Below are 17,398 nucleotides of genomic sequence, written 5' to 3' on the forward strand. Positions count from 1 at the left end.
TGTTTCAAGTATACAAATCTGATACATTATCTGTATATTGCAATTTGCTCCCACCACCTGAAGTCAAATCTTCTTTTGTCACCATATAGTTGACCCCCTTAACCCTTTATGACTCTCCCATCCCCCTTCATTCTGCTGACCACCATACTGTTATTGCTGTCTATGAGTTTTTGTTTTATTTGATTTTCTTGTTTGTTCATTTCCATGCTCTCCATTGCCTTTTGCAGAAGGCAAGACAAACCTTACCGATTCAACATCTATCAGATAGAACGTTGGTCCAGTAATGATAGCAGGTTCACTCCAGCTGATGTTGATGCTAAAAGGTGATGTTGCTACTACATACACATTTTCAGGAGGACCCTCTGGAGCTGCAAAAATAGAAAAGCATTTACTCATCTATGTCTGAGTTAGTATTTGCTACAGTGCAATAATAGAGAAGTCCTGAAAAATGGATAGCCATAATGAATTAATTATGCATTAATTTATAGTTCACAGCATGCTAAAGGTGTTGTTGAATAAAAACATATAATTCTTTTCAAAATTACTATACATGAAGAACTTTCACATTAGAAATTAATGATCATAGATACATGGTTTTAAAACTGAAAATAATATTGAAAGGAAAGCTTTACTGTTGCTAAAATAAATCTTTATTTTTATTTTAAAATAAATAGCCTAACAATGTTGATTTAAGAAAACTTATAAAACATATATGATTACAGAAAAGTGAAACTGGCACAAAGTAATTAGATTCAAAACATATTGTAATATGAATGTAAATTGGGCTCATTTTATTGTTTTCACTGAGCGGGTAGCATAGTAAATAAATTATACAACTGATCTTATTATTACATATGTAAACATTTACTGGATTTATTATGATTACAAACAAATTATTTAATTTACTCTATTTTTATTATTGTTTTTTAATCAAGAATGCAAAACAAGAAATAATATTTTAAGGAATTGACTAATGAAAACCCTGTATAAGTTTTCTCTTTTTTATTTAACTTATTAAGTGACACTGGTTAATAAGATCATATAGGTTTCAAGTGTACATTTCTATGATACATGATCTGTTTATTGCATTGTGTGCCCACCACCCAAAGTCAAATCATCTTCCATCAGTCAGAAAATGCTAGGAACCATATGATTTCATATGTGGAATGTAGGTTTTAAATTTGTGAAATCACTAGATATTAGAAGGGTGTATAGAATGCTAAAAGTATTTCATCCCAGTTAATTGGCATAGACTCTGACCTAGGAACACAGTTGTACACATCTCTGTCCTCCTATGCTCCCTATTAGATTCTAGAGACATTACATTTTGGGAAGTAAGTATTTTGTAGTATTTCTCACTTTTAAATCCACATAAGCAAATATTACTAGACAACATTATTCTATAGATCCTGAGAAGGTATACAGAAGAAGATCAAATATTACTTTCCTCAAATAATTATAAAAGGAGGAAGCTGTGTGATCTTGGTCAAACAACAAAATTTCTGTATCTCAGTTTCCTCCTCATATACATACTTTATAGTGTTTTAAAAGAGAAAGAGAAATATGAAGACAAAACATGTAAAATTGGCCAGTATAGTGTCTGGCCCATCATTGTCATTTAATACAGTGTTTTATAATAAAGGGCAAAGTAAAGATAAGAAGTAATTAGAAATACAAATAATCTATGAGAAGGCAAAGGGCAAAGTGGTGCATACAGATGGAGCAGGACGTAAAGGTAAAGTTGCACAGAGGAAATGGGAATTAAATAGGCTTTGAAAGATGAGAAGGATTTTGATAATCAGAAGAGTAGGTTTAGGGGCACTTTTATGGGAAGAGGATCATAAGCAAAGCCACAATGACATAAACAACAGGGTTCACAGACAGACAGAATTGTATTACTGTACAATTGCTTTCTTTGGTAATATTATGTTTATTATTTTATACATTAAAAAATATTCCTCTAGGAAAGGGATCCAAGCACTTCATCAGATGGCCAAAGGAATCCATGGTACAGAAAATATTCAGAATGTCTAAATTCAAGGAATAGAGAAGTCACAGAGAGATCAGTGTTCCTTGAGGAATAAAGTTGGGAACAAACAAGCTTTAAATAGTAGTTTGGGAACTAAGTTAAGGAGCAGTTGCTTATTATGTTAGGGAATTTGAAGTTCATTCTTAAAACAATGGGAAGCCACTGTGAAGTTTTGAGAAAACTCAGGCAACTCTGAAAAAGGTAATTGCTCTGAAGCATTGAGTCCAGATAGACTACTTCCCAAAAACCAGGTGAGATATGATGAGACTCTAATCTAGAACAGTGACAGTAAGTATTGATAGGTAGATATGAATTCCAGAGTTATTTAGAACATTTAAAAAGAACTTATAAGCTTATTAGACATGCACACAAACTGAGATAGAGGAAGTTGTAAAAGGTAACTCATGTATTAATACTAGGAGAATGCTGATAGAGTTCACAACAACAGTGCATTAAGAAATAGATACTGGTTTTTCTTAGGGATAAGACTACAGAAGGAGATTATAAATTTGGATTTGTACTCATTGAATCTGAGAAAGTCATGAAGATTGAGTTGCTTACCTGGCAATTATGAGACTGAAACTAGGGAGATAGGATGGAAAAGGTTTTCGTGTTTGTTTGTTTTTTTAATTTCAGATAATCCCTTACAAATTGGGGCAGTATAAATATGAGAAGTATATTTAGCTCAAGTGACTCTACCAGATAGGTATTTAAGATGTTAATAGTAGTGACAATCTTTAAACTATGAATGAATTGTTGGTACTTAGAACATATTTTTGAGAGAGATAATACATGAGGAATTCAGTGGCAAAATCACCCCATAAAATTACTTTTAGTGATAGCATCCAAATAGTTTAATGATGTTATTATAGAGCAGTGATTTTCAACTAGTGTGCTGCAAGAATTTTTAAATCATACAGTACATTACTATTTAGTTAGGAGCACTGACCTATTTTACTTTAGATTGTATAAAAAAAGAAATTACAACAGCCAACAAGACAATAGCTGCCCAGTGTGAATAAATCAAAATTATATTTTTATTATATCGGCGAAAAAATATATTTTTTGTGTGCCACAGAATTTTAGTAATGAGTTTATGTGTGCCATGAGATTAAAAAAAAAAAAAAGGTTGACCACCACTGCTATAGAGGAATCTAGCAATTATGTATAACAAACTTTCTGTGGGAAAATGCCTTTGGGGTGCCAAACATATCCTATCCACCTCCCTGCTCAGCTCGCTCTCCTAGTCCCCGTCGGGGCCTTTTGTATCCTTCTGACCTTTGGGCAATACTCAGAACACTGACTCAGAGAACCAGTCCAAATGGCCAGTGAAGCACCCAGGGGAGGGGCTGAAGAAAGGATGTCCCAGGATTCAGAGATTTGATGAGCTGAGAGGTGCTAATAATGATGACAGAATTGGATCTGGTGACTATAATAGAAGAGATCATGGAATCTGCATATCTTGACATGTTCAGTCTTATTACTTCTAGCTTTATGAAAATTGATTCAAATGTTAGCATAATTTGTTCAGGTCACTATGCATAGCAAATGAGCATAATGAGAGCTCTCCCACCACCAGCATAATTAATTGCTTTTGGGTGTCCTCACAGAATAATGCACTCCATTTGCAAGAGTGGCAACCCTTTTCCTTTTCGAAATGGATATTCCATAGAAATATGCTCACCTTCTCCTTAACAAACAGCAGCTCTGAATCTCTTTATTCAAAATGTTAAATGAGTGGATGGGCTTCAGGATCAAGTATAACATTACTGAGAATTATTACATTGGTCTCCTCATGGGGAAACCTAATTTGAAAATATAAAATTTTTGGTGGATTTCAATGGTCTATCTTCTGCATTTGACTCTGTAAAAGAGAATGAGCTACATCCAAAGTATCAGTTTATTAGTCCCCTTGATTATTAATGTTTTAGCAAAACCTGCCTCCTAGCTCTATAAGAACCATGGTGAGAGAAGCAATTTTCTGACAGACCACACATTTCAAGTGGTATTAGACAGGAAAATATTTTTTGCTTCCCTTCTCTTTATTTATACCCAAATGTTCTGTTGGCTTTTAGATGAAATTTATGTATTCATCCAATCAACAGGTATTTATTGAGCACCATCTATATTCCCAGCACTAAAAAAACACACAAAGCCCATGGAAGTGATCAAGGTAGGTGTGGACCTATCATATAGAGCTTCTAATATTTAATGGCTCTTCTTCACTCCACAAGTGTTTAGTGAACATATACTATATGCTAGTCACTTTTGAGGTGCTGAGATAGAGATGAGAAGCAAAGAGATGGGAAGCATGAGACCTCTATGTTAGTGGAAGGAGACAAATAACATCTAAGTATAATATAAAAATTTGAATCAATATATAAGTAAAAATATACCATGTTAAGAAGTGATATGTACTATGGCAAACAATGAAGCAGGGTACTGGGAATGGGGTGGTAATGGAAGTTACTACATTAAATATGGTGGTCAGGGTATGCCTCTCCATGCAGATGACATTTAAACAAAGACTTGAAGGAGGTAAGGGAGCAACAGTGTCACAGGAAGGAAAGTGGATCATGCAAAGGCTCTGAGACAGGAATATGCCTGGTATGTTCTATGAATAACAAGGTCTCCGCTGAGTCTGGAGTTATGTAAGTCAAACAAGAGCTGGAAACAAAATGGGGCCAAGTCATGTAGGGCCTTTGATGCCACTGCTTAGGTCTTTGAAAGAACCAGAAGGGCCTCTGTAAATTTTGGTATCTAACTCATATCAGAAAGATGGGTCAAAATAAATTAGATCAAAAGAGGGCAGACTATGTCTAGAATCTATCTGATTCATGTACCTCGATAGAGTATACCAATTCAATGGCTGTCAGGACTACACTTTTAAACCTAACTCATTCTAACAGGCAAACAAGGTTGTACAATATTATTGCCCAGACATCACAAACAGTTTACTGAGAATTTTCTGTGGCTAAGAAAGTTGACAAGACTTTTCTGTGACTATGTTGATGGTAGCTTGTGGTTGGAAATATTTCCAGGGAAATATGTCCATATCTTCTCTGCTCCATAATCTGGATCTTTTGGGTTTCAACTAAGGAGAGATCCAAAACCATTTTCCAAGGAAAACTTTGACTAGTTTTGCAAATATGTCTATAGACCAGCTCAGAAAGCAGTATGATGCCTTATTCAACTTCTAATCTTTCATAGTAAAATGTCAAGCCTGTAATCATTCCTTAAATACTAGCAATCAAAGCCCTCATCAGGGAGTGTCTGCTACCCATGCAAAGCAGAGAGAAAACTAACATTCAAAATAATTCATGGCCCATAGTAACCGCTAATAGTACTAAACATTTTAAAGTCTATACAGTAATCAATCAATATGAAAAGGCAAAGTATTTAGCTCCTTGCTGAGATGTACTTTAATGCCAATTCTTGAACTTGTTCCCAGTTTCTTTCTTTCTTTCTTTTTAAGAAACAATCAAATTAAACATTTGCATTTTCAGTAAATTCAATGAAATTGCCTATTTTGTTACAGAAGTGTTTCCTTTGTTGAATCCTTTGTGAAAACTTTCTCTTCAAATCTATTATACAATTTGTATACTTGAAGGATTAGAATATGATGGAATAAAAACTCTTAAATCTGAACTAAAACCAAAGGCAAACACATACACAACTGAACTGATATATGAATATGTTATTTGCATATAATATATATTTCATCGGTATATTGCAATGAAAATGATCATTTGATTAATTCATAGATAATTTGAGAGAAATATTTAGAACACCATATGCTTAAGTCTATTATACAGTAGTATCTAATTATTTTTAAATTATTTAAATATTACAGTGTACTTATAAGTATATAAAATTTCAAGTTTCTTTTAGGTAATTTTCTCTTGGAACTTATCAACATTCCAAAAGATATAATAACATAATTCCAGTATCATCTCTTTTATCACAGTGTATAGTAAATTAGTACTAGATTCAAATAATGGGAATACAAAATTACAGATATGAATATCAACAATCCAAATAAAAGAAGCTGATGGCAATAAAGGTATGAGAGTTAAAATATGCCAGTTTAAAAGCTTCGTAACATATAAGCATCCTTGGGAGACTTTGTTTGTCTCCCCATAAACTGTCACATTCTGATTTAGGATTGTTTGTGAAATGAATCTAGTCAGTAATGGGCCAAGATATCACTATACCCTTTCTCTTATAAATCACAGCAATTTACTCAGTAAGAATGATCTATCCTTATTCTCTCATTCCCCATAATCCAATCACTTCCTCTCATAAGCACTTTCACCCTGGTTTTCACAATAATGCATTTTCTGTAACTAACAACCATCATTTCCTGATTATCATGCTTCTATCCTTGCACAGGAATGTGGGTCTTATGTGGGTCAGGGTCATCTTTCCCATCCATCTGTGTCCTCATGCTAAGTGTGTTAGCTGAAAGGTGAGTCTGGATAGACCATCATTTTGCCTAGTCCATATAAAAGTCTGAATGCCCCCAAGTCTGTGCCACTTTGATTAAGGACCATCAAATTTTGGTGTGTCTAATACTACACTTTCAGAATAAGCACATTCAAAGACTTATTAGTAACTTTACCTTCTGCAGATCCCTGTAAATTTAATTTAATGATGAAAAATGTTTTTGAAAATACTCTATGGTTTTTAGTGCACCATGCTAGAATGACTTTCCTACAAGAATAAATACAAATAAATAAGTGATTTGACAGCCACTTGAACGACAGAAAATCTTGAGCTCTGTGAACAAATGATTTAAATCATCTGCACATTTATTCAAATTCAGTTTAAAGCTTACTTAAAGGGCTACCCTTTGGGGTATTTCAGTCTCAGAATTTGGTACACTGGACCACCAGATTCCTAACTATGGTCACCACTACATGGACGCAATTGTTGCTCAACTATACACACGTTAGTGACCTCTAAAACTTTGAGTTGGCTTTGATTCACCTGGAAGAATTCGCTTTGAGTTGTAGAAGTCTCTCAGGACTAAAGATGTGCTGGGTAGTTTGGATGTATTTCTTGTGTCTTATACAATTCAGGGCATCAAGGGCCCTGAAGAAGTGCAGCGAGTAGATTGACCATCTGTATGCAGGCCAAGAGCATCTTAGGACATATCGCACTGATTAAACACTGTTTTAGTCGACTGACCTTCCCTGGTGTTGGATGTTTCCCTAGAGCCCAGTGATTTCACTGCCCCGTATAGGAGACTACTGTTGTTGTATCAAATATCTCCTACTGCTTTACAAGACTTTAATTTAGTTTTATAGTTACATTTCCCAACTGCAAGATGGTATCACAAAGAGCAAATACTACAAGCCTAAGAATCTGACAATTAGTCTATTTGATAAGTCCTGAGGATGATTTGTGAACATCCCAGCATTAGACCTCATTGTATGACTTTCTTCTTTGATGCTTAATTAGTACTTTTCCCACTCATTTCAGACTGGCTTAAGGTGAAAAAAACACCACCACCAAATAAAAAACAACAAAAACAAAACCCTGCCACTTCCAATGCTAGCTATGCCAGGTAAGACTGAACATTTTCCAATGTTAGTACCATTATTATTAGAATCAGATAACATCATTTTTAGAATTGCATCAAGTTTACAAAACAACTTTCTACAACAGTGGTTATCAAAAGTGACCTCCAGTCCAGCAGCAATACCTAGGAAGTTATTAGAAAAGCAAATTCTGAGGCCATACCCCAGACTTACTGAATCAGAAGCCCTGGGGAGGCTCCAGCACTGTGTTTTAACAAGCCCCCCGATGATTCTAATGCCTTTGGTGTAAGAACCATTGCCCTACAATATCAACATACCATTTGGAAAAGTAGTGGCATTGCTCTTCAGATCAAATGACCGGTGATTACAACTCTTATAAAAAGGCTGGAAAGGGGGATTAAATGACTGCTCTCTGAAGGCTAGGGAAGTAGTGGTGGAGGGCTTGGCAGCTGGTGATAAACATGGGAACATGCATCCAGCCAACAGACACGCCACAGATTTGTCTCCTCCCACCTTTCATTTATTTTAATTCTGGATAAACTAAAAGAGTTTTCTCCCTCTCATCACTCCCTCCCATTCACAAAGTTCCTAGAGTGATAACAGATTAACATGCTTCATAAGAACATAGGAAAACATTATTAGCTACACCTGGAAGCTCTGTGTAGGAACACCCTGAAATAATTCAGATAAGGCTATCACATATGGAGTGTAAGGGCCAGAGTAAATGTTGCTATTTTGTCCACCCATTCATTGTATGCAGGTGCAATGAATTAAGGGCAAAATAAAAAAGAGAAAAGAAACCAAAAGTGTAGATTAAGGTCATGTGTGTTAGGGAAAATCCCATCCAATTTGTTTAGGAATGGGAAGTTTGGGTTACTTACTAGAACTTGTATAATATCTCCAGGTCTTTCTTAGTCCCACTTGCCAAAGCTAATAATATCACATAGTGATAATCCTTAAAATTTCTTTTACTGATTAGTTTTTAGTGCTTTTGCTGAAAAAAGATATTCCATTTGCTTATACAAATTTGATTTCAAAATATTTTATTGATATTCTAGAAAACTTGCTTAACAGCCTGACAAAAAAAAAAAAGCTTTATTGACATTAAATATAGAGTTGAATGCTTTATTAGTTTAATTTTTATGCTTACTTTTATTTCCTTTGCATTATGATTTCACTTGAATATCGCCTCTTTGTAATCCTACTTAGCACCCCTCCACCTCTTATTACTTTCATACCACCATCAGGCTTTGCCCAAGTTCTAGTCACAGTCTAAGATCTCAGGCTCTTCCCTAGAAATGAATGAGGCTCATGAATGAATCAAAGTGTGTAAAGTTCTTAGAATAAATAGTACCAGCATCTAGCAAGCACTTAATAAGCATAGCTATTGCTATTGTTTTTAACCATCCAGCCAAGGGCTCTCAATTCAGTTCTTGGGCCCAATCAGAAAGTATCCTAAACCACCAGACATAGTAATCCTATGGTCTTTACAGAATTGGTAGTTTTGCAGAGTCAAATCAGAATTCTCCCCACTTCCGTAGTAAATGTAGGAGAAAAAAAAGCTGAATTTTTGTAGACCCAAGGCTGGTACTGAGGCAGACCTGAACTGAGGTCAATGACCAAAAGCACAAAGATTTAAGCCTACTTCACACTTCTCTCCAAACTAGAGAAAGAAGATTCTCAGAAGACTAAAAATAAATTCAATTCAAGAGGAGATTTGAAGTTTGAGATGAGAAAGTGAGAGAATTCCTTTTTTAAAAATGATAAAATGCAGCTAGCTCTAAAGGGAGAAAGTTTTTTTCTTTTTTGTTGGGTTAACCAGGTTTTCTATAATATTAATTTTAAAATATAATATAGTGATATAATTTCATTTGATTTTTAGTGATTTTACTGAAAAAACACATTCTATGTGCTTATGTAATAGCCTTTCAAAATGTTTTTTTATTTAAATTCTGAAAAACTCATTTAATAACCTGGCAATAGCTCTTTTGGATTAAATGTATAGTTGAATGATTTATTAAAACTTTAATTTTATGTGCTTAGTATTATGTTCTATAAATTATGATTTTATCCAAATAGCTTCTCTTTGTAATCATACTTAGCAGCCCAAATTTAGACATTGTTCTTCTTTGTTTTCTTCATAGATGATCAACCTATATGATGCAGCTTGCTATACAAATTCATTAAGAGTTTATTATCTCAGTTAATCATTTAAATAATACAATGAATATTGCAGCCTATTTAAAGGAGGCATTTATTATTTTCACATATTGCTTAAAATCTTTCTCTATTTACTACATGCTTATTTCATTACTATATGCAGTAATTCATACTTATGTTAATGAAAAGGGAAAATAAAAAAATAAATATATATTATATACTCATTTTGTGAAATAAAGGAAGCTGAAGATGTCAAGTATAGAAAATTTTAATTTTTGCAATAACCATGCAAGTATTTGAAAGATAAGTTAAAGGGAAAAAATGATGAAAATTTAGTGTTGAACAATTTTGCAAATGGAGAATGTTGACATTTAAATACTTTCACATTAAAGTCAAATGCCCTCTTCAAATCCAACTGCCATATTAATTTAGTCTTTAATATTGAGTAGGTCTAGATGGTAGAAACATATATAAGACATGATCACGTGGTCACTTCTGCCTTTAAGGAGCTCAGAGTTCCACAGAAGAGAGAGAGAGAAATAAACAATTATGACAACGACATGATCAGTATTTCAGGAGCAAGTTTTGGGAGATGGAATGGAGAGAGGAATTTATAGAAAAGGCTGCTCTCCCAAAGAAGGACAGTAAGAAAAAAAATCAAAGATTCTAAAGCACAAAGAAGAATAAACAAGGCATATATAGGGAGTATAAACAAAGTCATAAAGGAGGGTATTGTGTAGCATACTAAAATGTATGATTATTACACAGAAAGTGTAAAACTATCAAAGCTTTTAAGCAGAGGATTAACGTCATATAGGTATATTCAAAAACTGAGTTCAGACAGGGATAGATAAAATGGGAACAGAAAGACCATTTAGAAATCTTTTGCAATAATATAGGATATGCATTTTAAAGGTCTGGATTTAGAGACCCTTAACAGAAAAAAATAAATTTGAGAAGTATTCAGTAAGTAAATTCAATAGGACTCAGATATGGACTTGGTGGTGAGGATTGCTAGAGCTAGAAAGAATTAAAAATTATTCCTAGATTGCTCACTTCAACAGTTAGATGAATAATGTATAATGCACTGAGACAGGAAAAGGTTTATAGTGGGGGAGGGGCAATGGTAATACGGGGTCTGAGAAGTCTGTGGAAACCTAAGTAGTTGTACTAGTAACTTTAATATACAAGTGTAGAAGAGAGAGATATTGTCTTTTTTAAAAGTTGACTTTAGAAAGAGAGAGAGAGAGAGAGAGAGAGAGAGAGAGAGAGAGAGAGAAAGAGAGAGAGAAACATCAATTTGTCATTCCACTTATTTATGTATTCATTGGTTGACTCTTGTAGGTACCCTGACTGGGGGAGATCCAACTCTCAACCTTGGCACATCACGATGATGCTCTAACTAACTGGGCTACCAGTCAGGACATGTCTTGAATTACACACTTGGGAGTCTCAGAAAATTAACCGAGAAGACTTTCCACAGCATCTAACTAATTTCCTCATGTGTAGAATAAATTATATTCATTTCCTCTAGTAGCAGCAGGATAAAGTCTATTATAAAAATGAACTGAATCAAATAGGCTTCTCTATGTCTTAGACTATGTCTTCTTATTTATTTATGGCTAACCATCATATAATTGCTTCTTTATAGAAAGGATAATATCTACTTCTGTTATGACAGCATTCATCACATTAATTGAATAACTCATTAACGATTGCTTATTTTAAAAAATGCTATGCCATACTTTGCCCTCTATTTGGTTTTTCTTCTTTTTAGATCATAAAGTTGCATTCCTTGGAAACTTCTTTGATGAGGCATGTTTTGTTGAATTTTTTTTAACCTAACAGATGTTTGGGTAGTTAAAATTCCTCATGAGTACGGTATCCTGTGGTTTTCACAACCTCAGTGCTACCCCAGGAATTTTCCTTTCTTGCTGTCTTCCAGTCCTGGTGGTCCATAGGAGATGCACATTATGAAGAGTCTCAATTCATTCCATTCTAATTTCACACCCATACTCTTTTAAAGTTATACATTTCCTCAACATTTTAAGTACCTATTGTGCACCACAGAGATACTTAGCAGCTTTCCAGTCTATATTCCTCCCTCTACTCAACTCAAATTGCTTTTGAGTATAGGGGTAATAAAAAAATAATAGATTAGTAAAATGATCTCCAAGATTTTAATGTTGCAAGTTAAATATTTCTGCCATTTGTAATTTCCATGCTTTTTTGTATCTATATGCACTCAGCATGAAGTAGAGAGTTATGGCTATTACACAGATGACTTAAGGAGAATAGCAATTTGGCTTCAATAATCTAGATCAGAGTATGTGGGAGAAAGAAATGTTAGCTTCTGTTGCCTGAATACTGTTTTCTTTGTTCACTCTAGTGTACAGTGGTAGATTCAGATTCAGCAAGTAACCCAATTTAATCCTCAGCTTGCAATCCAATTCTGCTCCCTGGATCTTTATTTTGAATTTCTTTACTAGCTCAGAGAGAGTAAATACAACATATTTTCTAATTTTACAAGCCATTTCAGAACATTTTAAAATAATATTTATCAACCTCATTATGTTGTCCTTTATTTGAGTTATTCAAAGTGAATAATTTGATTTCAAACTAGCCACCAATTGTTCTCTCCTTATCCAGAAGTTCCAGGTTTTGATAACATGTTCTATTTTGCTAAGAGCTTGGACACAATTTGGTGCTATTAGAATAAAATGTGCATATGTGAAATAGTAATTTTATACCAACTTGTATTGTTTTTTTGTCTTTTCTATTATTCAGATAAGTTGTTCACTTTCATAATTTTATCTTCTCATCCTATATAATAAAAGGCTAATATGCAAATCGACTGAATGGTGGAAAAACCAGTCACTACAATGTGCACTGACCAGGGGGCAGACACTCAAAGCAGAACTTGATTTACAATTTATTTGTTTTGTATGGAAGCCATCATAATTATATGTAGATAGTGTTCTTAATAAGTAATAGAAACATTTACTTAATTATGGTTAATATCTAAACAAGTAGTGTAACAAGTTAGTTTTTTTTAATATTAAACTAAAGTTGCAACATCAATCTTTACCTACCCTTAGTGACTTCTCTGGAAAAACATTTAAAGAGTGTTTACTTGAATGCAGAAGTCCTGAGATATGTGTAGATGGCAGAACAATTTTGAGAGATTATTTTGTGTTTCTTCTCTGTATTTTTCCCTTTTCCCCATCTCAAGCTGTGAGTCAGACCCTGAGTACTTCTTTGTGTCAGAACATTGTTCAAGTGAAAAGCATACACTAAAAAGCGTTTGGAAGACAGATCTGTCTAGGAGGGAGGGAAGGAGGGAAGAAAAGATGGAGAGAGAGAGAGAGAGAGAGAGAGAGAGAGAGAGAGAGAGAGACTGACTACAGTTACTAAAAAGGATGTAAAGCCTGGTTTCATATCCTCCAGATATGAAGGGAAAATGTAGGCATAGAAAAAGCATTCTTGATATCAATTGCTATAGCCTAATGATAGACCACAAGAGAAAGCAGTAATGCTTTGTCTATATATATAAAAGCCCAGTGACTGAACAGGGGAATGACCAAAACGACTGGTCGACCTGAAGCTATAATGCACACTGACCACCAGGGGGCAGATGCTCAACACAAGAGCTGCCTCCTGGTGGTCAGTGTGCTTCCACAGCAGGTCGATCTCCGAAGGCCATGGCCCCCACCAGTGCACGAATCCGTGCACCGGGCCTCTAGTTGTAATATAAGACTCTATGACATAACTCTGAAAGTCTGAGAAAACCCTAATGACAGAAATAAATTTCCCATTGGTATTCAATTAAGTTAAAAGTAAATGTGTTATTACATGAGTTAGTTTGTGTACTAACTCAGTAATTTTTATGTTCAGTGATTTTTACACAATTTAATTAAGTAGAAATCAACACATAGATATAAACTACAACAGAAATCAGTGTGTGTGATATATAATGATATATAACATATGCATAGATACATATATATGTATATAATATATACTCTTATTCCTGTATATATTGGTTGTTCCCAAAAATGAATCCATACCTTAACAGTTGATAACTCACTTAATTGTCACTCCTTTTCAGGTTTAACTGATTTGAAATAATGGGTGAAGCCTGATTAAGCTTTGATCTAAGAAAATTTGTCCTAAAGTGCCACTAGATTTTTTCATGGGGATACATAAAACATAAAGTTTATGGTACAAAACCAGCAACAGTTGACAAATTGAGGGCACAAAAATACCGAATGAAATTATTATTGATGTTTGTGATTCCATTGCTTTGTATTGTCAGCAGTGCCTCGACAATGGTCATCAGTTTGAAAATGAACTGTATGTTAATAAACACTGACTTTATAATCATTCAAAGTGTGTATACATTTTGGGGGGACATATATATATTGCATGAAAACCATCACAATTCTATGCAAACAATGTTCAGAAGATAATAATAGAAATTTATTTACTTAACATTAATGAAGTCACAGCAAGTAAGGCAGTTAGTTTTAAAATATAAAATTTAAGTTATAAGAGCAATCTTTACCTATACTTTGAGTACTTCCCATGGAAAAATCAATTAAAGAACTTTTTCTTGAATGCAAAAATATATGTACATATACAGGACAAAACTTACGGCCAGGCAGGGTTTGTGCAGATATCCAACTTGAAGCATTGCCATAGCCGGCATTGGTGCTGGCAGCCACTTGAAATCTGTACCATCTAAATTTCTTTAAGCCATATACTGTCTCTTCAGTTAGGTCAGCTTCATAGAGGTATTGAATTTTTTGATATTCGATACATTCTTCAGATTCCCATTCTCTGCAATTTTGAGCCCGAAGTTGAGTGGTAATCTTATAATTTTGGAAGTAACCGAAGATAGTGTCAGGTCTGATCCATGTCAATGTTGCACTAGTTGACTGAACATCAGAAAAAGCAATATTTGTGGGAACACTGGGAACTAAAAATTAAAGAGAAAAATACAAAGTCATTGGAATTACCAAACATTTTGTAAACAGAAGTAAAAGATGGGATTTAAAAATACTACTTAGAATGTAACTAGTGGCATTCTTATTAAAATTGCCCTTAGATTAATATTAAGCTGGTGCTTCAGAGACTGCAGGTTCAAAGAGGTAGAAGACAAAATAATTGTGATTATTTTTATTCCTAGTTTTGCTCCCCAATTCATTTACAATATAAACTTTTGCTTCATATACAAGCACTGGTACAAAGAAACTTGCATGCTCATATAGTCCTCTGTCCTTCCTAGGTATGGTCTGAGTGTTTAATGTTCAGTTCCTAAGAAAGACATTCTATATTTAAATGTCTAGACCAGTGGTTCTCAACCTGTGGGTCGCGATCCCTTTGAGGGTTGAACAACCCTTTCACAGGGGTCACCTAAGACCATCGGAAAACACATATATAACTACATATTGTTTTTGTGATTAATCACTATGCTTTAATTATGTTCAATTTGTAACAATGAAAATGCATCCTGCATATCAGATATTTACATTACAATTCATAACAGTAGCAAAATTACAGTTATGAAGTAGCAACGAAAATAATTTTATGGTTGGGGGTCACCACAACATGAGGAACTGTATTAAAGGGTCGCGGCCCTGGGAAGGTTGAGAACCACTGGTCTAGACAGAGACAAGGGCATCTTACATATAGTAAATGTTGATTATAAAATAATTTAAAATAAAAAAGATTATTAAATAGATTAATATTTAGTTGATTTTTATTTTATCTTGCACATATTTAGAATTAACAAAACCCTTTCTAGATAATCATCCAGCACACTGATGTTAATACTCAGACCAAGACATCTGTATATCACCTATAATACATGCTCCTACTTGAACTCATTTATTAGATTTCATATTTACTATTGGTTTCCTATATGCATACCATGGGCTAGGCTCGGAGCCTATGTAGGGATTAAAGATACATAAGGTTTATGTCTTTTTAAAAAAGAAATAGCCATTTATTGGATAAGAAATATAAGCATGTTATGGTTAGAAATATGAAATAACAATATACTAAGTGGTATGGGTACTTCCTTCAACCATGCTTATATGCAAGGGCTTTTGCTCAGAAGGCTGAGATAGAATGAATGATAACAATGGCTTGTATGGAAATGGCATAATTCATAAAAAATATATGCAAACTTGAAAATAAGATAATTAATAGAAAACTCACTCATTCCTAAACATATCATATGAATTCAACATTTAATAAATACAAATGAGTACCCAATTTGTTCCAAGTAATATTGTAGGTGTAGGGAATACAGTGAAGAAAACAAACAAAAGTCCCTACTCTTGTGTAATTTACATTAAGGAGGTTTATCTATATATATCAAAGGCTAATATGCAAAGTGTCCCCTCGGGAGTTGGACCAGGAGACCGGGAGTTCAATCGCTTGCTATGATGTGCACTGACCACAAGGGGGCGGTGCAGAATGAAAGAAGGCCCTGGCCAACAGCTGACAGCTGGCAGCTGGGGAAGGAAGGCCCAAATAGCCCTGATCCCTGGCCAGGCCTAGGGACCCTACCTGTGCACAATTTCATGCACTGGGCCTCTAGTATACAAAAAAAGTATAAACAAGTATTAGATATAGTACTTTGGATGATGATTTGTGTTGTAGAGGAAAATAAGGAAGCAAAAAAGGAGACAGAATTACAGGGATATTGAAATTTTAATTGAGTAGTTAGAGAAGGCCTCACTGATTAGAAAACATGATGCTTCAGATAAAGGTGGGGAAAGTAAAAGTGAAAATTTGGGGGAAGATCATCCCAGCAGAATAAAATGCTTTATTAAGGACCCTAAGTTGGGACCATGCTTGGTATATTTGAAAAATAACATAGAGGCTAGTGTGTCTACTAGGAGTTAAGGTCTAAGAAAAAACACTGAAAGCCAGGTTATGTACTGGTACAATGTTGTAAGTTATTATTACTTTAATCTGAATAGAGAAGTGATAGGCTCTAACATATGTTTTCATGGAATCACTCAAGCTACTGTGTTGTGAATAGACTAAGGGATACAAGGGTGAAAAGAGAGAATAATTAGGAGGCTATTGTAAAGTCAACATAGGAGATCATGATGGCCTAGACCAGTAATGTAGTGGCAAAAATGACAGGAAGTATTGAGAGTCTAAATCTAATTTAAAGGAGCACTAATAGGATTTGCTGATGTATGACATGTGGTATGTAAGAGAAAGAGAGGAGAATAGGGAAATGCTAAGGTCTTTGGACTGAGCAAAAGAAAGATGAAATCGCTATTAACCAAGAGGGGGATGATTGTGGAAGGAGTAAGCTTTGGGAAGAAAGATTGAGAATTGTTTTTTAGTATGTTTACTTTGAAAGGCCTATTATATATCCAGAAGGAGATGTGAAATAGTATATAGTTGCATGAGTCTGGAGTTCTGAAGAGAGGTCTAGACTTGAGTTGAAATTTTAGATTTCCTCTTAAATTTTTACTCAATTATCTAGACAGATTGCTGTATATTTGCCTAAATCTGGAAGAGAAGAGAAAGTCTAATGCAATGGAAAACAAGTAGGAGGTTACTTATAGCCATTGGATTAAATTGACCAAATTTAATTACTCTGTTTTCAAATATTAAATATTTATCATCAAATATTACT

At 34.3% G+C, this 17,398-nt stretch overlaps 1 protein-coding gene across 1 annotated transcript in view; it reads right to left on the reverse strand.

The window, feature by feature from the left end:
* PTPRQ (protein tyrosine phosphatase receptor type Q) overlaps positions 1 to 17,398 on the reverse strand; it is a 246,130-nt gene that overhangs the window by 73,385 nt on the left and 155,347 nt on the right. The window contains exons 35-36 of the mRNA XM_036300643.1: positions 14,387 to 14,710; positions 247 to 368 (exon numbers count right to left, since the gene is read on the reverse strand). Of these exons, the coding sequence (XP_036156536.1) occupies positions 247 to 368; positions 14,387 to 14,710 (446 nt within the window). The remainder of the gene's footprint in view (positions 1 to 246; positions 369 to 14,386; positions 14,711 to 17,398) is intronic.

This window comes from Myotis myotis, unplaced genomic scaffold, assembly GCF_014108235.1.
Source record: "Myotis myotis isolate mMyoMyo1 unplaced genomic scaffold, mMyoMyo1.p scaffold_m19_p_3, whole genome shotgun sequence".
Classification (NCBI taxonomy): Eukaryota; Metazoa; Chordata; class Mammalia; order Chiroptera; family Vespertilionidae; genus Myotis; species Myotis myotis.